The sequence below is a fragment of the Typopeltis vanoorti genome, chromosome 5, assembly GCF_054136105.1.
Source record: "Typopeltis vanoorti isolate ZY-2024b chromosome 5, IOZ_Tvanoo_1.0, whole genome shotgun sequence".
Taxonomy (NCBI): Eukaryota; Metazoa; Arthropoda; class Arachnida; order Uropygi; family Thelyphonidae; genus Typopeltis; species Typopeltis vanoorti.
Window position 1 is genome coordinate 64,533,814 of NC_143553.1, and position 19,744 is coordinate 64,553,557.

At 37.1% G+C, this 19,744-nt stretch overlaps 1 protein-coding gene across 1 annotated transcript in view; it reads right to left on the reverse strand.

Moving 5' to 3' along the window:
- nan (transient receptor potential cation channel subfamily V member nanchung) overlaps positions 1-19,744 on the reverse strand; it is a 57,324-nt gene that overhangs the window by 13,906 nt on the left and 23,674 nt on the right. The window contains exons 3-8 of the mRNA XM_090393012.1: positions 19,227-19,403; positions 11,691-11,880; positions 9,728-9,881; positions 9,509-9,610; positions 8,817-8,969; positions 8,252-8,334 (exon numbers count right to left, since the gene is read on the reverse strand). Coding sequence (XP_090249138.1) covers positions 8,252-8,334; positions 8,817-8,969; positions 9,509-9,610; positions 9,728-9,881; positions 11,691-11,880; positions 19,227-19,403 — 859 coding nt within the window. The remainder of the gene's footprint in view (positions 1-8,251; positions 8,335-8,816; positions 8,970-9,508; positions 9,611-9,727; positions 9,882-11,690; positions 11,881-19,226; positions 19,404-19,744) is intronic.

Sequence of the window (19,744 nt, forward strand, 5' to 3'; positions counted from 1 at the left end):
GACGCTCCAAGAAAAGCAATCACTGATGGCATAAACATATTTGATTCAACAGATCAGTTCTGAATTACTTTAAAATTAAGTCAACTATATATTCTCATTTTCAGTCTTGAATTATTTACATTGACATAAATTCTTGCACATTTGCTGATTACCAAACAATTCTAAGAACTAAATGGAATGCTTTTCTTATATTAATTTAATAATGTGCCTAAATTTTAATAAAATAAGTAATATTCCACTTTCACCAGAAACATAAACTGGCATTATTAAGGAATCAAAATGTAAAACACAAAATCATCTAAGGCACACACTAAACTTTTAAGATGAAAAGATTTTCATCTTAAAAATAATGAAAAAAGACGAAACGAAGAAAGATTTTCCTTTACTAAAAAAACAAAGTCGCCTCGGCAAAGCAACTTCGGGAGAATTTAGTTGTTATTGGGATGATTTTAAAAATTTATGCACATTCCAGAAAGAACTTTTGCGATTGAAATTTGGATTTATGCTGCAGTAGCTTTCCTTCCACTTAATAAAATAATCAAATTCGGTGGAATGTTAAGCTGGTGTAGATTTTAATATCACAAAATAATAATAATAATCATTAAAAAATAAAAAACTAAGATACATCCATTATGATGAACGGGTTGTTTAGTATAGTTAATATGTAGTTAATATTAATATATACGAAACCGAAATGTTTGATAGAAATTTTAATTTTTATCTATAGAATTTAATAACATTTAAAATAAACTAATTTAAACCTTAATAAAACTTAAACTTAAACTTGAATATTTGGAAACTCTTTATTTTTTATGAATGCACCTCACCAAATATGAAATGAAATAAGTTTATTAGTAGAAGAAAACGAGTTAAGGGATGTTGGTTTAAAGAGGAGGAAGGAAGGAAGAGTCCTTTTTAGGACTTCCAGGATAACGAATGGCAATGCTGTAGCCAATGAAGTTTTAACTGAGGCTCGGCTACTGCAATTACCCAGCCATGATTAGAGCGATTAGCTCAATAACACCCCATCCACACAGATTTTCTTCATTCAGATGACGGCATAAAGAGTCAAGGACTCAGCCCATCTCCCAGTCTTTTAAGAACTTAAGGGATGTTCTACCGCAAAATTATCGTCCAATTAGTCTTATCTCCAACCTTGGTAAGGTTGCGGAGAAGGGAATCCTCTCACGACTCCAAACCTCTGTAAATGACCTAAACATCCTCCCTAAAGAACAGTTTTCAGAAACACAATAGTACTACCCAGCAAATCCACAGAATAGTGGAATTCTGTGCATTTGCTACACTAGCTATAACTGGCGCCAGTGCACAGGAGCTGTTTTCGTAGACCTATCCAAAGCATTTGACGAAATCTGGCATTTCGGACTCCTACACAAACTTATCTCAGCCGGTATCTCACTAAAAATGGTTCATCTAATCCATTAATATCTTCAGAATAGATCACTACAAGTCAAAATCAACGGTTCTACCTCATCCCAGCGCCACATCTTTGCTGGAATGCCTCAGGGATCCCTACTAGCTCCATTGCTGTTTTCTATATACATGTCGGACATCCCGCACAATCCGATGTCTTCCATCTTAGCCTTGTATGCGGACGATACAGCAATACTAACCAGATCTCTCCGATCCCACTTAATTACCAGAAAGCTTCAAGAAAACCTTCTAAAGCTGGAGGGTTGCTTCTCCAAATAGAGACTGGAAGTCAACTCCAAAAAGCTCAGCCATTCTTTTCTCGAAACGGCCAATATCTCCCGTAGGAGATGTGTTACTATTCAATACTAACATTCCCTAGACAGAAACAAAATACCTGAGTGTAATTCTCGACAAAAAGCTATCTTTCAACCAACACATCAAGTATACGTGCGCAAAGGCATCTAAAGCCATAGCTCAGATCTATCCGCTAATTAATGGAAATAGCAAGCTCAGCACCAGAATCAAATTGCAGCTATACCAGATGACGATTCGTCCTATAATCACCTCCGCCTCTCCAGCCTGGAGCCACGCCTCTAATACTAACATTATCAAAATACAACGAGTAGAGAACAAGTGCTTGAGAATGATTCTGAAAGCCCCATGGTATGTTAGAAACGATCAACTTCATAGAGATACAAATATTCCCTATATTTTCTCTTTCCTACAATCCTTAGCATCCAAGTTCTTACTAAAGACGTCCACACACCCCAACGATTTGGTTCAGCAAGCTGCATCATACGAGGCAACGGAGATATTCAAACATAAAAGTCCAAAAGCTATATTAACCTACTATAATTTCCATGCCCAATCAGGGCGAGCAAACTAAATTTTACCCTTACTGTAACCGCAAAAGAAGGCGGGGAATATGAAAAGCATATTGTTTCAGCTCTAAAGACATAAATGTCAAATGTCAAAAAAATGTGAAGTGATGTTTTTCCTGTGTGGTGGCCGGGAAAAACATCTTAGTCGTATGAGGCGACTAAAATGGATGCAGAGTTTCGAGAGTTTCGCTCTCTAAGGTTTCGTCCGGAATTTTGTTCCCGGTAAGGGAAGCTTAGATTTCGGGGGATTTGCCCTGAGAGAGCATTTTGAGTCTCTGAGGAGGGTGTTCTCGGTGGATTCTTTTCCCTGGAATATGAGCGGTTCTACTCAGTGGTGGGGGATGGCCCTTCACTGAGTGGAACTAAAGTTGAGTTGGACAGTCTTTCGGCTACTCATAGAGAGTGGTCCTGGGGATCGTCTTAATTTTTAGAGGAGGCTTTACTTAAAAATCCCACTGTAGCCCATGCATATCGTACGAGGCGACTAAAATTGGTACCCAGGGAGGATAATAATGGATAGCAATGCTGTAGCCCATGAAGTTTTAACTGAGGCTGGGATATTGCTGTTACCCTCCTGCCATGATCAGAGCTCATAGCTAAATAACACTCTATCCTTACATTGTCCTCTACAGATAGCAGGGAATTAAAAGCATTCTTACTTAGCCCATCTAGCCAAAAAAAAAAGATTTTTGTAATGATGTTTAAGGAATGAACGATTCATTGAACTGTTTTGGAGATCGTACGTGTTATCTTAGTCTGTGCCTCGTGGAATTTTATAAAAGGTTTTTCGGGAAACTCACTGCACTGGCGCTAAAACAGTTTGATTGCTACTGTCTCCCCCTCTGCATGAAACATGCAGAGGTCTGATGGCCGTGTAGGCCCCACCTGCTACGAGGACCAGTGGCGGATGTATGGTATTTTAGGGAGGTAGGTTTTCACTCTGTGTCCAGGTGAGTTTTTGTTGGCACTCCTTTCCCCATTTAGAAGGACATTACAAGTATAAATATTGTTAGTAGACCACTTCAGCCTACGGTTTTTTTCGGCAGGCTCCTAGCCCTGTTAGATTATATTTGTAGGTCAACAGGCTTACTTCAGTGTGAAGACTCCCACATTCTTTACTAATCTCAAACAGTTCCAGCCGGCAGGAGGCACCGCCTCGATATAAAAGCATCAAGAAGCAGATTCGGATCCTTAATAAGGAGCAGTCACTAGAGGTGCTGAAGTTTAATGGACAAGCTTGAATCCGACTGGCCGGGTTTAATAAAGTAGTACACTCAAACTAATGATCAGGATGGAGAGGAGGAGGAAACACAAGGAGAATTCCGTACTGTTCTGCTATCAAAATCCCTCCAGCCAAAACAACTCACGGGGGGATCATCCAAACAAAAGACCCAAAACTACAGAAGACCAGATGGATGAAGATTCGACAACACCTGATGTCCCGAGGAACACCGAAAAGGTTCCCCCTGTTATATTAAGAGACAAGGATAAATGGACAGCTATCTCATCAGCCCTTAGGGAACATAACATCTCCTGTTCCTGAGCTAAAAACCTAGATGAAGGAATCAAAATCCAGCCAGCCTCAATAACTGACTATGGACAAATTACAAAACTTATGGACAAAAAAAAGTCTTTACCATTCATTTGCTTTACCCAGTGAAAAGAATCTGAAGATGGTACTTCGTGGGGTCACTGAAGGTGTCGCCCCTTAATAAATCACTGCTGACCTTATGAGTCAGGGCTGGACCCCAGTCAAAGTGAGCAGAATGCTCAGGTCAGATAAACGGCCTATGATACTGGTGCTGGTAGAGATTGACAGGATGCAGAAAAAGATATATGAACTGACCGCTATCTGTGGCCTCAGAATTTCTACTGAGCCGCTAAGGAAAAAGTCGTCAGCTGGGCAGTGCCATAGGAGCCAGAGATTTGCCCATGCCCAACAACTATGAAAGGTCAACTGCAGGTATCTAAAATGCGGCGAGGGCCACCAGACCATCACATGCACCAAACCAAGATCCACGCCAGCTAAATGGGCCAACTTCGGAGGACCTTACCCAGCCAGCTATAAGGGGTGCATTGCACACCCAAAGCCCTTTCATCACCCCGCAGCGACACTCAAGGCAGCCGTGCAGGTCACACCCCCCCCCCCGGAACAAATAATCTCCAATGCGACAACTCAGGAAGGAAAACAAATTGCAGCAGTGAACTAAAACGTATGCAGAGGCGCCACGAGCTAAGGCTATTCCATCCCATGAAAAATGAGTTATAATCTAATGTCAATTAACTGCCTCACTAGTTACCATGTTACTAGAATTCAGTATGATAAATCCTTCACCATCCTCCACGAAAAGATTCCTGCAAGGTACCCATTCAATTCTGACAGCCCTCAATCATGAATGAAAGAAAATATAAACCTACCTACCTCATCATAACTGCGTGGAATTCAAATGGACTGAGCAACAAAATCCTGGAACTCACAGGATTTTGTTCACTCACAGATACAATCCTGATATAGTCTTAGTAAATGAAACACATCTCAGGCCAACTAATAGTCTTAAATTACGGGGCTAGGTGTTGTACAAAACAGAGAGACTCACCGCCAGTGGAGGAGGCACAGTCGTATTCATTAAAAACTATCTAAGCCACAACGTCCTGACCAATCCACAAACCAAGAACCTAGAGATAAGGTATTGAAGTTCATACAAACAATGTTGGTAGTATTAAAATATATGCTGTGTATACAATCCACCCAGAATTCCATTACTGGTATCTGACTTGGACTCCATTCTCGGCTCCACATACTCCATTATTATGGCTGGACTTTAACGCCAAGCATACAGCTTGGTAGAGCTCCACAATCAATGACAAATGTCGTATTTTAATCAATTATTCAACAAACTCTATTGTTATAGCCGGACCCACAGAGCACACCCATCACAGCCCAGCTGGAAGCGCAGATGTACTCGACATCGCCATTCTCAGAAACATCAGATACCAATATCAACTGGAAACGCTAAACGAGTTATCTTCTGACCACAACCCCATTCTGCTTAAGCTCGGCACACAAGAGCAATTATCTCCTCCTCACTCCTTTATATCTTGGGATAAGCTCTCCAGAACTCTCTCAGATCACACCGGCCCAGCACCTATTATCCACAATAAAGAGGAGATAGACATAGTCGTAAACAACCTTACCAGCCAAATCAAAAAAGCAATAGCAGCAGTTACGCAAACAACAGTCTTTCATCCAAGCGGTCGGATCCCCGAGGAAATCATGGATCTAATAAGAGCAAAAAACAAAGCAAGAAAGAGATATCACAATACAAGAGCCCCGCAAGATAAAACAATTTTGAATAACTTAAACAGACAAGTCCGTGATGCTCTTCAAAAACATCATAACCACGATTGGGAAACCAAACTGACTAACTTAAACCAAGAAGACAACTCCGTTTGGAAATTCTTGAGAACACTCCGCACTAAACGCTAACCCATACCCCCAATACAGACCAAGAAAGGAATTCCCCACACAGACAAAGAAAAAGCCGAAGTTCTAATTGACAACCTAGAAACACAATGTAACCCCTCTTATGAAAATTTAACATCGATCTTATCTACAAGATTCACCGCCGCTTCAAGCAGGTCTTAATACAACAAAAGGATAATTCAGAACCTAGCACACCCACTTCTCCAGCAGAAATTACAAATATCATACCCTATCTGAACAACAATAAGGCTGCAGGTCCAGATGGAATCACAAACAGAATAATCAAACTACTCCCTAGAAAAGCTATTGTGCATCTGGTCAACATAATTCTCATCCTCATAAACATTGGCATCCTCAGATTTCAGCACTATCCTATCACACCAATCAAAAAGATTGGAAAGAACCCTCAACTCCCAGAAAGCTACAGACCTATCAGTCTTCTATCCAGCCTTGGAAAGGTTGCGGAAAAAGTTGTCCTGACAAGGCTTCAATCAGCAACGGATAAATTAGGAATTATTCCGAATGAGCAGTTCGGATTCAGAAAAAACCATAGCACTGTACAACAAATACACCAACTGGTCGAATATATCACAAAAGGTTTCAACTTGAATCTCCGAGCAGCTGCGGTCTTCATAGATGCTGCGAAGGCTTTTGATAAGGTGTGGCATCATGGTCTTCATCACATTCATTAAATTCAATATACCAATCAAAGAATAAAAATAATTGGCACATACATCAAACGCAGATACATGCAGGTCAAAATAAATGAAACTGTATCAACCAAACGCAAGATCTTAGCAGGTGTGCCGCAGGGCTCACTCCTGCCCCCAGGCTATTTTCCATCTACATAGCTGATATCCCTCTAAACCCAAGTACAACAATCGCTGCATTATATGCAGTTGATACAGCTTTACTAGCAAGATCTCTCAGCCCCCAACTGGCAATCAGAAGACTCCAAAGCAGTATTCATACACTGTAGAAGTGGCTGATGGACTGGAGAATCCATGCAAAACCCCAAAAAAGTTCAGCCATACTGTTTTCTAAAAAGAAGGTCCAGATCAAGCATACATCTTTTAGGAGTTAAGATTCCATGAAGAATGAAGTCAAATATCTCAGTAATCGCGCAACCAACTTTACCCCATGATCAAAAGAAGAAGCAAACTGGATACTCGGAACAAACTACTTATATACAAGATGGTAATACGCCCAGTCATAACCTACGCATCTCCTGCATGGAGCCATACATCGAATACAAATAAGCAAAAACTGCCTGAGGATGATACTGGTTCATGATAGTTCATTAGAAACTCCCAGATTCACAGAGAAGTCAACCTTCCTCACATCTCATCCCTCCTCCATGATCTAGCAGAAACGTTCTTCACTAAGACAAACAATCATCCAAATCCGCTGATCAATCAAGCTTCAGACTATAATGAAGCAGAATTCTACAAATACAAAAGACCCAAGTCAATCCTGTGCTCAGCTGAACACAGCTAATCTCACTGTGCTTCCAGGGCGAGCTTAAAGCTCAATAACTCTTCACTCAAAGAACTTCCCTCTCACACAAAGGGGAATATGAAAAGCATTTATGTTTCACCCATAAAACCAGTAACGTTCTGCGTTAAATGATGTTTGATATTCGAAAATTTCTTTTCGAGACGGAAGTGAGAGAAAAATATAATTATAAGTTTTTTTTCAATAGATTCCGAAAGTTATGGTTCATTTAAAAAAAAAAAAAAAACTACTGCAGAACACAAACTTTTGGAAATCTTACGTAGATTGTACAACTTTTTGATGGCATTTAACAATCGACTGTTACAGTAATGAGACGTTATCTCAATAGATGTCATTTGTACACCACAAAGTGACCCTATGGATACAATAAAATAATTTAACAATTTTATAAATGAGTAGATCCAATATACGTAATAGGCATGACAGTACATTTAAAAAGCTTCAAGAAATACAGTAATCGAGGACTAATTCATATGCAGGCTACAAACGTTGTAATCGATAATATTCAAACGGATATAATTTACAAATGGTAATTTTAATTAAACTTCATTGAAGTCTGATAACCATTATCTCTTCTTCAAAGAAAGAACATTCACAATAATGAATTTTTAATATATCCTCATTGGTCTTCTAGGTTCTGGTTTTATAATTAAAATAAAATTTTCCACGACAATCGAAATATTTCTTGAATAAACATTTTCTTATCTCTTATTGCAATCTATCAAAAGAATATCAATAATTTATATGCGATTGAGCGAAATGGATAATGAATAGACAGATAGAATTTTTTATTTTATGAAAAAACGACATTTGTGAAATTAAATGCGCAGATTCGTTTGGTTTTTCTCACTCAATCACCTTTTTTTTTTCATTCGGATTTAATATCAAACAGTATTCAGCTATTCAAAACACTGATTATTGAAAAAATAAATAAGATTACCTATTTTTTACAAAAGTGTTCCACTTCGCATTCAGCAAGTCTGCTAGCAATCCATCTAACATATCCAGGTGATCTAACTTTTCCTAAAAGGATTAATTACGAAAAAAATAATTAAATTCAGATAACAACGTAGAGTTTGTTCCGATTATTTCAACTCTGTAATTATTTATAAGCAAATTACACAAAATGGCACTAGTGGTGAGACATTCATCATACAAATAAGAGCAATAAGCAGATCTAGATTTAAATGAAGACCAAGACGATATTAAAAATCAACTCGTAGGTAAAATGTCTCTACTTACTTATCGGATTATACAGTATCAAGGTTATTAAAATCAACGATAAACATAAAGTCAGCCTCATATTAAAAAAAAAAATTAACTTTATTTTATGACATCACACTTCTCATCCTAACTTGACATTCATTAGTTATTCCATTATACTCTCCATCCCTGTATTCAACCAGTTTCTGAACAAACCGTATTGTTTACAAATGAAAGAAATTGACGTCGCATGATAAGCAATAAATGCATGCATAGTTATTGAACGAAGTGTTCCTACTCACCCCGTAAACTACCAAATTCAAAGCGGACACTTTATTGATCTCGCCGTCATCGCGGCTGATGGTGTCGATCTGAGCCAATGGATAGGCAGCGCAGGTGATGCTTCCCAGTTCCCAGTAGATTTCACGTTGTAACTTCAGGATGTGAAAGAAGAGCTAAAATTATAACGTAAATCTTTATTGTAATTTAAAGAGAGAGGAAAACGTTTAACTGTATAATATCGCAGATTGAGCTTGAATTCAAAGTTACTGGGTTTCATCATTAACGTTTCTCTTCATTTAAAATATAATTATCGGGATACACTCATTATCAACTGACTTGGGTAAATTTGGAACCCATTCGGATATTTACGTAATCACTATTTACATGAATAAAATATTCGAATGCACTTCCACCAGTCATATGGGAATTGGAACAAATATGGCAGAACAAAGAACTTCAATGGAAGCTAGGATGGATCAGTAATTGATAAACGAGTCATGTGATACATTCTTCAGATCTCATGATTATATAACTGTTACATAAAATCCTGTTTAAATTGAATTGAACGGAGGCATAGGGCTAACCACTTTATCTTTGTGTATGGGTGCAGTTAAATGGTTAGGTTAGGTTCGGTAGAATAGAAAATCCTTGATACAGCAAGGTAAAAGATGGAAAAAGAAAGAAGAAGATTGAATCAAACAGAAGATATTACCTCTTTTCTGGCTAGTTTGGCAGCTACTGTGAGCGGAGTTAGTCCTTGACGATTCACCAGATCTGGGGAGGCTCCGAGTTCGTATGCCATGTTGTACATACTCTGTAAGGAAAACAAACAGTGTTTTAATATGTTATCGGAGTCTTGACATGTTTAACATATACTACATAGAAATGTGTTGTATCTTTTAATGACCAATCTATCCATCGCTCTACTTACAAGTTTATCATTGATGACCAGGATATGTAAAGTACTATTTCCATTTGTGTCTTGTCTGTCAGGATCTGCTCCTTTAGCTAATAGCAGGCGATAACATTCTTCTTGTCCGAGACATGCCGCAAACGATAACGGATATTCTCCCCAGTATACATAGCTTAAGGGAAAATGAAGTGAGATTAGTTAAATATTACTGGCCGGTAATTATTCTTATTTTCCAATGAAAAGTGTGTGACGCAAAAAAAAGGTAATGCAAAGTGTGGTTAAGATTTTGAGACGTAGCGCAACAAATCAAATAATATTCAGTCACTTTGTGAAGCACGAATTGTGCGTGTAATACTTGAAAAAAAAAATAGAAAACAATTATAAGCCAGATATTATTCAAAATGAATTTAGTTGTAACTTCTAGTTGGAGGATTTCGCTTTTGGTTTGGTTTGAAGTACTGTCGAAGCATATATGATGATGAGCGCGCGCGCGCACACACACACACACACACACACACACACACCACATTTACGAGGGGCGTTTGAAAGTAATGCCTCCTTGCGGTATCCCCCCCATCTAAAACAGATGTCAGTGAATATAAAAATAAGAAAAGATAGTTCGATGTCTCCTTTATTTTCATTTTTTATATTATTCACTAACTTCCAACATAATGTCCGTTAATTTTACTACGTTTTCTCCACTCATAATAAGAACAATCCTAGTAAAACTCTTCACTTTTCTTACTTCTACGATGACCTGTCGCTATTTTCAAAATAGATACCCTCGAGCTTGAGACTTGTCTTCAGTTAGGAAATAAGCAGACATCCAAGCGGTATGGAGGATGTTCCACATCTTCATTCTCTTCAATGGCTGTCGAAGAGATCGGATTTGAAGTTGTCGAAAATCCTTCCCACATAGACTTTGCTCCACTGAATTTCTAGTTATTTCCTAACCATAGCTACACCTCAAGGGTATCCATTTTGAAAACGACAGACATGTCAAGGAAGAGACGAGAAAAAAGGTTTCAAAAACTACTTGAAGTGCTTTACTCCGACGGCCTTGAAATAATTATTACGTGGAAAAATGTATTCAATGTAATATTTAATTAAATTTTAATAAATATAATTTTAATATATATGTATATAAATTTGAATGAATATTTATTATAATTTTAAACACAATCGAGAAATTATATTTTATTAAATAATTATAAATTGATAAATCTCATTATTTTACACACCTCTTAAAAATTTAAAGATGTTAACACTGATTTGTTGCTAATGCAAAGTTGAACAAAAAAATTGATAAGTTACAGATGATAGTTGAATGTCATCGATGAACGTTCTGCACATAATAATCGTGTTTCCAACGGGGAGATGTAATGTTTTAATTTCTAGTTTAAGTTGTGATACACAGTTCTACATGATTTAAAAAGACAGTGATGGTATCCATTCGTAGCTTAGAAGTTTGTCATGTTCAAGCACGCAGATGTCACATATTCGAGTTTGCGGATTTAACTGTATAACAAAATGCTAGGGCTCAAGTATGTGTTAAATTAACACAGAAATGGTGAAAGACTGCAACGGGATGATTTTTACCAGATGGATAAGATTCAGTTGTCTTCGTATTCACTTTTTTGTCAGTCGGAGTGGCAAAATGTCATCGGGAGTAAATTAATTTTAATATTTCAAATAAAACAGTAAATAGTGTAAGTGACTGCTTATCTATAATTAATAATACCCCAAAAAGTCATGTAAATAGTAAGAAATATAGCAAAATAATTTGAGAAATTAATTTTTAAATAATTCGAGAAATATTTCGTAACTTTGGTATAAGAAATTGCGGTTTAAGTGTGTGCAGTAATACATTTGTTGATATCTCAAGAACAGCAATAATATCATTATAAAAACATATTGCTGTCCGAAATTCTTTAAAAATATTTTAATTTAGAAATATTGTGTCCATACTATCAATACTTACCCTTCATAGTTTGTTTTTACGCACAAATCCACTTGTTCGTAATCCAGACAGTCTGTTCGCGATGCTTTTTGGTCTTCTGGACAAAAAAAGTTTCCAATACACCTCTCGTGGTAGTTGGCACCGTTGTCCAGCAGATACTTCACCATAGCAGGATCCTCGTTCACTATCGCCATGTGAAGGACACTCTCACCTGAATTCAAACACATTAACAAATATAAAATTTAATTCCGCATATGTGTAAGGATATTTAGTGAGTATATTTCATAAGCAAACTGAAATTTTCAAAGATTGTACTACGATATATGATCTCTCATTTTAAGATTTTATATGAATTATTATTATTATTGTTGTTGTTGTTGTTGTTGTTGTTGTTTGTTGTTGTTGTTATTGTCTGGTCTCAATGGAGAGTCATTCCTAAAAGCCCTTTGTAATCATGGCAGTGACTATCAATATTCCTTTAGATTTATTCATGAAGCTGTACTTCAATAAATATTTATCCCATTTGTGAAAATCTTATTCATATTATTTTTAAATGTCTCTTTATAATTAACATTCCTTGCTTGTGATACTACAATATCAGTTAATTGTTGGCGCTTTCAATTCATTTCTAGGCCTACAAAGTCTCTCCATTCTACCAAATCCTACTAATCAAGATTTGGCCTAATCAATGCCATTTATAAAAAGAAAAAAAAAAGAAAGAAAGAAATTAAGCTTTTCTGAAAATTTTAAATTGGATTATGATTTGTTTCCTTTTTAATTAGTTGTTTCCGAAAGTTTTTAAGCTTTGAGAATGTGATATAATCCACGGTTTTACTAAAACGGAATATATTAATAATTCTGGATAGACATAGTGATATGCACTTGTCATGTGCAGATTGTCAGCTAGATATTTCTTCTGCGTGCTATGGGAGTCATATGTTGCAAGCTTGTTAGAGTTGAATCAAGAGAAGGTGGTGGCAGAACATTAGAATAATGATCTCGTATTCTTGTAGACTTTTCTATATAAAATTTCCTTAATGGCAATTGTTTTATTCAATAATGACAAGCTTTAATTAACTTGTCAAACGTTTGTGAGAAAAATGGTAAATTATTTGTTCATTTATCAGGTTATCAACAAATAAGTATCAGTTAATTATTTGTTTATTTATGGCCAAGAATTTCAGTCGCAGCAAGTAAGCTGAGAATCAGTAAAAGCCTCAAAAGTTAAGAATGGGTTAAACAGTGTTTACCATGCAGAGACGAAGTTGTAAGAAAGCAGTCTTTGTATTCAGAAGCTACTTTCCCATCCTATTAATCAGAAAAATCGGCTGTTCGTAGACATGATATACGGTTGCCCGAACTTCAGCTATACCTCGTCATTCGTTTTAAAATGTATACAGTAGTTTCACAGTCTATTGTAATACAATAGACTTACAATAGTTAAATTGAAGTCATTCTTTTTCTAATTATTATTTATAATAATATAAAATATTTAACATATTATTTTAAAATATTTTGATTTTTTGAAAACGTTAAATTTTAAAAATATTTTGATTTTTTGAAAACGTTAAATTTTAAAAATATTTTAAATATATATTGTACACCTTTCTAAAAGTCTCATATAAATAATATAAAGAAATGACAAATTTTGTTTTATACTTTCGGTCGTAGAGATCTGGCAAGTACTGCTGTGTCATCTGCATAAAGTGCTAAGATGGATGACATTGGGTTGTGTGGGGACATGTCTGCCATATATATCGAGAATAAGATCGGTGCAAGCAGGGAACCTTGGGGAACTCCCGCAGAGATCCGTCGCTGACTTGAAACTGTGCCATTTATTTTGACTTATATGTGTCTATCCTGGAGGTAAGATTTAATTAGGTGGACGATACTTGATGGTATGCTTGCTGAAATGAGTTTGTGTAGTAATAATAAGTGCCATATCTTGTCAAAAGCTTTCGCTATGTCAAGGAAGATTGCTCCAGTGTGCTAGTGCCAATTGTAACCGGTGGTGATGTACTCAATTATCCTATGAATTTGTTGAGTAGTACTGTGATGTTGTCTAAAGCCAAATTGTTCCTTAGGAATGATATTTAACTCATTTACTGAGGCTTGGAGTTTAAAGAGAATGATTTTTTTGGCAATTTTGCCTAAGTTTGAGATTAGGCTGATGGGTCGATAGCTTTCAGGCAGGTGTGGATCTTTACCTGGTTTATGCACTGGGACCACATCTGCGACTTTCCAATAGCTGGGGAAATAGTTAAATCGGAACATGGCGTTGATTATGGTGGTGAGATATACGACAGCTCTTCGGGGCAGCAGTTTAATTATTCTATTTGATATGCCACCTGGGCTTTTTTATTCTTTAGCTTCTTTAGAACTTCATAGATTTCCGCTGGTGAGGTGTTTGGAGGTATGTTGTTGCAAGTATCGGTGACTTTCAGTGCATGTCTGACATGGAGGTGGATTTTATAGACATGCTTGAAGTCCAAGTTGTCGTATGTAGGGCTACACCGCTTTTCTAGGTTCTTTGCTATTTCTTCAGCTTTTTCTGCGTCCATGTGTACTGGTCCCATGTCTGAGTTGAGTGGGGGAAGATATTTGTTTTTGTTTCTGAGATTTCTTAATATGTTCCAGATGGAGTGTTCGGCAGGTGATACAGAGGCTAGTTTGGCTTCCCATGTTTCAGTCCTGTGAGATTTAAGTGCTTCTCTTACTTCATTGTTAAGTTTCTTGAGGATCTTTTTTCCTGAGGTGCACAGGTGTTGTGGTACCTTTTTCTTGCTTTGTTTTTGTTCCTAATTAACTCCATGATGTCTTCTAGTAGTCGGTTCGGCTTAAGAGTGGTTTTGGTAGAGGTGACAACCTTTATGGCTGTGTTGATTTGCTGAGTGAGGCTTTTGAGAGGGACAGGTCCAATGTGTTCTGATAGTACTTCTGTTAGTTTTTTCCATGAGATAAAGGAGTGGGGAGGAGGCACATCTTTGCACTAAAAAACTGCAAGAAAACCTGCTAACTAGAACAATGGTTCTCCAAATGAAGATTACAAGTGAATCCCCAAAAGAGTGCAGCGATACTTTTCACCAGAAGAATGGTAACTCCCATGGGGGACCTTTATCTATTCAACACCAAAATCCCCTGGCAAACAGAAAAAGCCTTATGCACGAAGGCATCTAAAACCATTGCACAACTTTACCCTCTAATAAATAGAAAAAGCAAACTAAATACCAGAATCAAAGTGCTCCTCTACCTGTTGACGATCCGCCCCATGATAACATATGCATCTCCAGCCTGGAGCCACACATCCAACACCAACATCCTCAGGCTACAGAGAGTGCAAAATAGGTGTTTGTGCATTATATTGGATGCGCCGTGGTTTGTAAGGAACGTCCAACTGCATAGAGATACAAGCATCTCTAACATCTACTCCTTCCTGTAACTACAGCAGAAAAATTCTTCTCAAGGGTCTCTACACACCCCAACGATCTAGTTAAACAGGGAAAACTATGAAAAAACTGACCTCTTCAAATACAAGAGGCCAAAATCCATTCTAAATACTTGCAACAATGACTAATCTCCGTGCCCCCCCCCCAAGGGCGAGCTCTCAGCTCATAAATGTTTCCTTCAATTCATCCTCCCTATCAGACAACGGGGAATAAAAGCATCTTGCTCCACTCTTCTGGCCAATGATGTTATGTTATGTATGTTTACGCTTTCGGGTAGAAAAAAGATGGCGCCTTGCGTGTTAGTCTTTCGTGTATTATTGATGGTGAATTGCGAATTTGATTGTTATGTTTTTAGCGATTTATGCTTTCGTGTCGAGTATTTTGTTCACATGTATTGATCAAGCTTTCTGATTACGAAAAGTTTTTGTAAGTTATAGGTGATTAAATACTTTAATTTCAATTTTTAGTCCCGTCGGAAACAATCTTCTAAGCCTAATCACAGGGCATACTAAACTATCTGAACAAGATAGTTTTGTAAGGCAAAACCTTTGAACAAGACTATTTTCGAGGAGGTTTATAATGAATTCCTCAGATTAGGAAAACTTCTGAGTGATAGTTGGCCGGGTAAAGTTAAGCTTTTTGACTCATTCCCAACCTCTGCAATCACAGAAGATAACTCGGACGAAACAAGTGAGGAGCTCATTACTCAGTTGCAGTCTCTCCCAGACTTTGAAGAAGTTCGTGTGCGCAAAACCACTGACACAGAACCTCCCATAGATTTTGGTATGAAAGAGGATACTCCCAGTTACAATCCCTCGACCGCCACGAAAGAGAGGGTTCCACCTATAGTCCTCCGGGAAAAGAAAAGGTGGACACAATTAAGATCCATCATGATAAATCACAGATACAGTATCTCTCAGCCAAGAACACTGATGATGGTATAAAAATTCAGCTGGCTGCTGTGACTGATTACAGGAAACTGACCAGTGTTAGACTCCAGCAATATTCAATACCACACCTTTTCTCTTAGTTCGGAGAAAAATGTGAAGGTAGTACTGCGGGGTGTCACGGAGGATATAACTACAGATGAAATTGAGGCTAACCTCCACCATCAGGACCTGCCACCTATTAAGATCAGCAGAATGACTAGAGCGGACAAATCCCCTATGCCTCTGTTCTTAGTGGAGATCCCCAAAGCCTATAAGAACATCTATGATTTAACATATGTTTGTGGACTCCGGATCACTCCAGAGCCACTCCGTAAAAAAGTATAAATGCCTGAAATGTGCTACGAACCACCCCACTAACACCGGTACCAAGCCAAAAACCACCTCGGCTAAATGTGCCAACTGTGGTAGCCCTCATCCAGCAAACTACAAGGGATGTACTCAGCACCCCAAAAACAGAGGGATGGAGACAGCTAAATTCCCTCTTCCTCTAGTAAAAGAACACCTGAGGCCCCTGCTCTACAGCTTGAGACTTGGCAGCAACAGTCGGTGACCTTCAAAGACAGTGGAAGTCAAAGGCAAACAAGAAGTTATGCTGATATGGCCCGTACTAACAAACCAATATCAGAATAAAATCAGCCAATAGCACCTACTAATCTGACAGCAGTTATTACAGCCTCTTTAGCTAACATGCTACAAGATTTCAGTATGTCTAACCCTTCAGAACCACCACTAAAAGATTCCTACAGGAAACACAGGCCATCCTCACAGTAATCATGAATGAATAAAAACAAACTCATTCCTGCCTCTCTTCAGATCATTGCATGGAATGCCAACGGCTTAAGGAACAAAATTCTGGAGCTACAAGATTTCACTTACAGATACCAACCTGATATTTTACTAATCAGCGAAACACACCTTAGACCCTCTGACAGTCCCAAAATACGGGGTTATCTTATGTACAGAAATGACAGATCCAACTACAGAGGTGGTGGCACTGCCATCTTCATTAAAAATTACATTAAACACTATTCTGTGAACAACCCACCAATCACTAATCTTGAAATTATAGGCGTGGAAGTTTTCACCAGCGCTGCCGGCAGATTGAAAACCTATTCAGCTTACAATCCACCCTTAAAAACTCTGCTGCACATTGATCTAAATGCCATTTTAGGAGTTAGAGCACCCATCATTATTGCTGGGGATTTAAACTCCAAGCGCCCTGCCTGGAATAGTAGAACCACAAACAAGAATGGCTGCATCCTTTCCCACTGCATAGGATCAAACTCTGCTGTCTTGGCTGGACCTACCGAACCAACTCGTCTCAGTACGTTTGGCACTGCTGACATCCTGGATATAGCTATCCTGCAAGACATTAAACTTCAGTACAGCCTTAAATCACTAAACGAGCTGTCATAGGATCACAACCCAATTCTGCTACAACTGGGAGAACGAGAATACCCATCTCCTCCCTCTCACTCATGCATATCGTGGGACAGATTGTCTGAAGCACTTAGGGATCAAATTGGACCTGTCCCTAATTTTAGATCACCAAGTTTGATTCTAGTCAAAGTCAAAATATTCCTCTTTTCTAGTCGAATAGAGGAATATTTTGGAACCATTTTTCAGCTGTATTCTCACTTAATCGATGAAGTAGTTTTTGTTCCTTTTCCTGAAGAAACTAGGGATTTTATCAGTGGCAGATCGTGGCTTGAAATCGTCGGGGTTCTGCAACTTTCTAAATATACATACATACACAGTGTAAGCAGTGTATACGTGTTTGGATAAAATATCAAAATTATGGTAAAAACTTAAAAAAGAATTAAACATGAAAAATATTGTTTATTATCGATAAAATTATACATTGGTAAAATTCAAAATTATTAGAAAATAAAATATATTCTTCTTATTTTGTTTCATGAAAAAATATTTTTTATTATCGATAAAATTATACGCTTCAGTATAATTCAAAATTACTTAAAAATAAAATCCATTATCATAACCCCAATAATGTTCTAAAATAAAAACTATAACAAATGTTATATCTTTATATACATTTAATGTCCAAATATTTAAAGAGACGGAGTAAACACGATAAGCATTACGAACACTCTACTACTGGCGCAAACTGCATATAAACAACAGTGGAACTGAGCGATGGACAGCCGCATTACGCTAATAGTTCGCATCTCATTATGACATGCATATGCTTGCGCGCGTAGCAATATGACACTGTGGTAAACACAGTGCCGCTAGCGTTCTTTGCCCTCCTAAGTGCTACAAGAGGGATTTTTATTATTTTTACACAAAATAAGAGAATTGTATAGGATTGTTGATGATAAAATTAAATATTACAAGCAAATATAAATAAATTAATAAATATATTTATATATCGAGAAAAATTGGGGGGTGCTGCAGTTCCGCAGTGCCTATGCACGAACCGCCCCTGGATTTTATTCTCGTATTTCAGAAAAATTGGCCATGAAGCACACAGAATTTGTAAAACGTAAAGTCCAGTTAGGATTGAATTCGAAGCCAGAGCTGGCGGTAGGTGTTATGCAGTATTCTCGTATTTAATCAGTCAGTGGAAATGAACTTAACAGCTGCTATCTTTCTGTCAGCGTTTCAGTATTATTTTCTTTAACTTGTCTTTGCTTTTCAGGTGATTTCTGGTAAATACATTTACAGAAAATATTCAACTGTTTGTATTAGTAACATTAATTGTAAAATGCCTCGAAAGCATTTTATTTCTGTTGTTATGATAACTACGATATGCGATCTACAGCTAAGACCAATTAAGAAGTTATAACCATGAAGTGAAGAATTATACAAAATAATATTAATTGTACCGATGAGAAAGATGAAACAAAACAGTGTAAAGGCTCACTGCAGATCAAGAATTGTTTCGTTTGCTTAACCTTATAGATTTATAATTCCTATACTGGGCTTTCTAAAATAATCGACTGTTGTTCGATTCCTTTTATGTCTATTATTAGCACTCGCATAACACTATTCTACAAAACACCGAAATGTGTGAGCTCATGAGGAACTAATAATTCTCTGAGAAACAAACGAAGCTAATTGCAAGGAAGGTGGGTGATTCGAAAATCATACTTGTGTCATCATGATAATGTTCTTTCCAAAATACATTGTTCTCTACTTACCGTAATATTCATCGCACAGATAAATGTCATTCACCAATTTTGGAAACAGCTTAATCAACCTTTTAGCCAATTCTGCATTAATAGATGTCGACTTTAACAAGCAAAGATGGAGCACAGTTTCACCGACGGATCCCAGCTGTTCGAGGTCCCAGCACAACTCTCGGTATTTAGGCTCATCTAAAAGAGAGACATACAGAAACAATTAAGCCATCAATCTAAATTTAAAAATATGAATTTTATTATTTTCTGAATTGTAAATGGGTTGTGTTTATTGAATTTCTATATGAAAATATTATTATTCTATATCTTTATTAAAATATAATTAATTTACCTTAATAAAACTTTATGATAAGATGATTGGAAAAAGAACATGTTACTCATCTATTCGATTATCAGAATAAAAGCAGGCAGAAATGAGCAGTAATTTTTTAAGCACTAAGAAATATTGTTTTAGTGATTAAAATCAATAACATATTACTATTATTGAATTTAAGAATTATAACATATATTTTTTATTA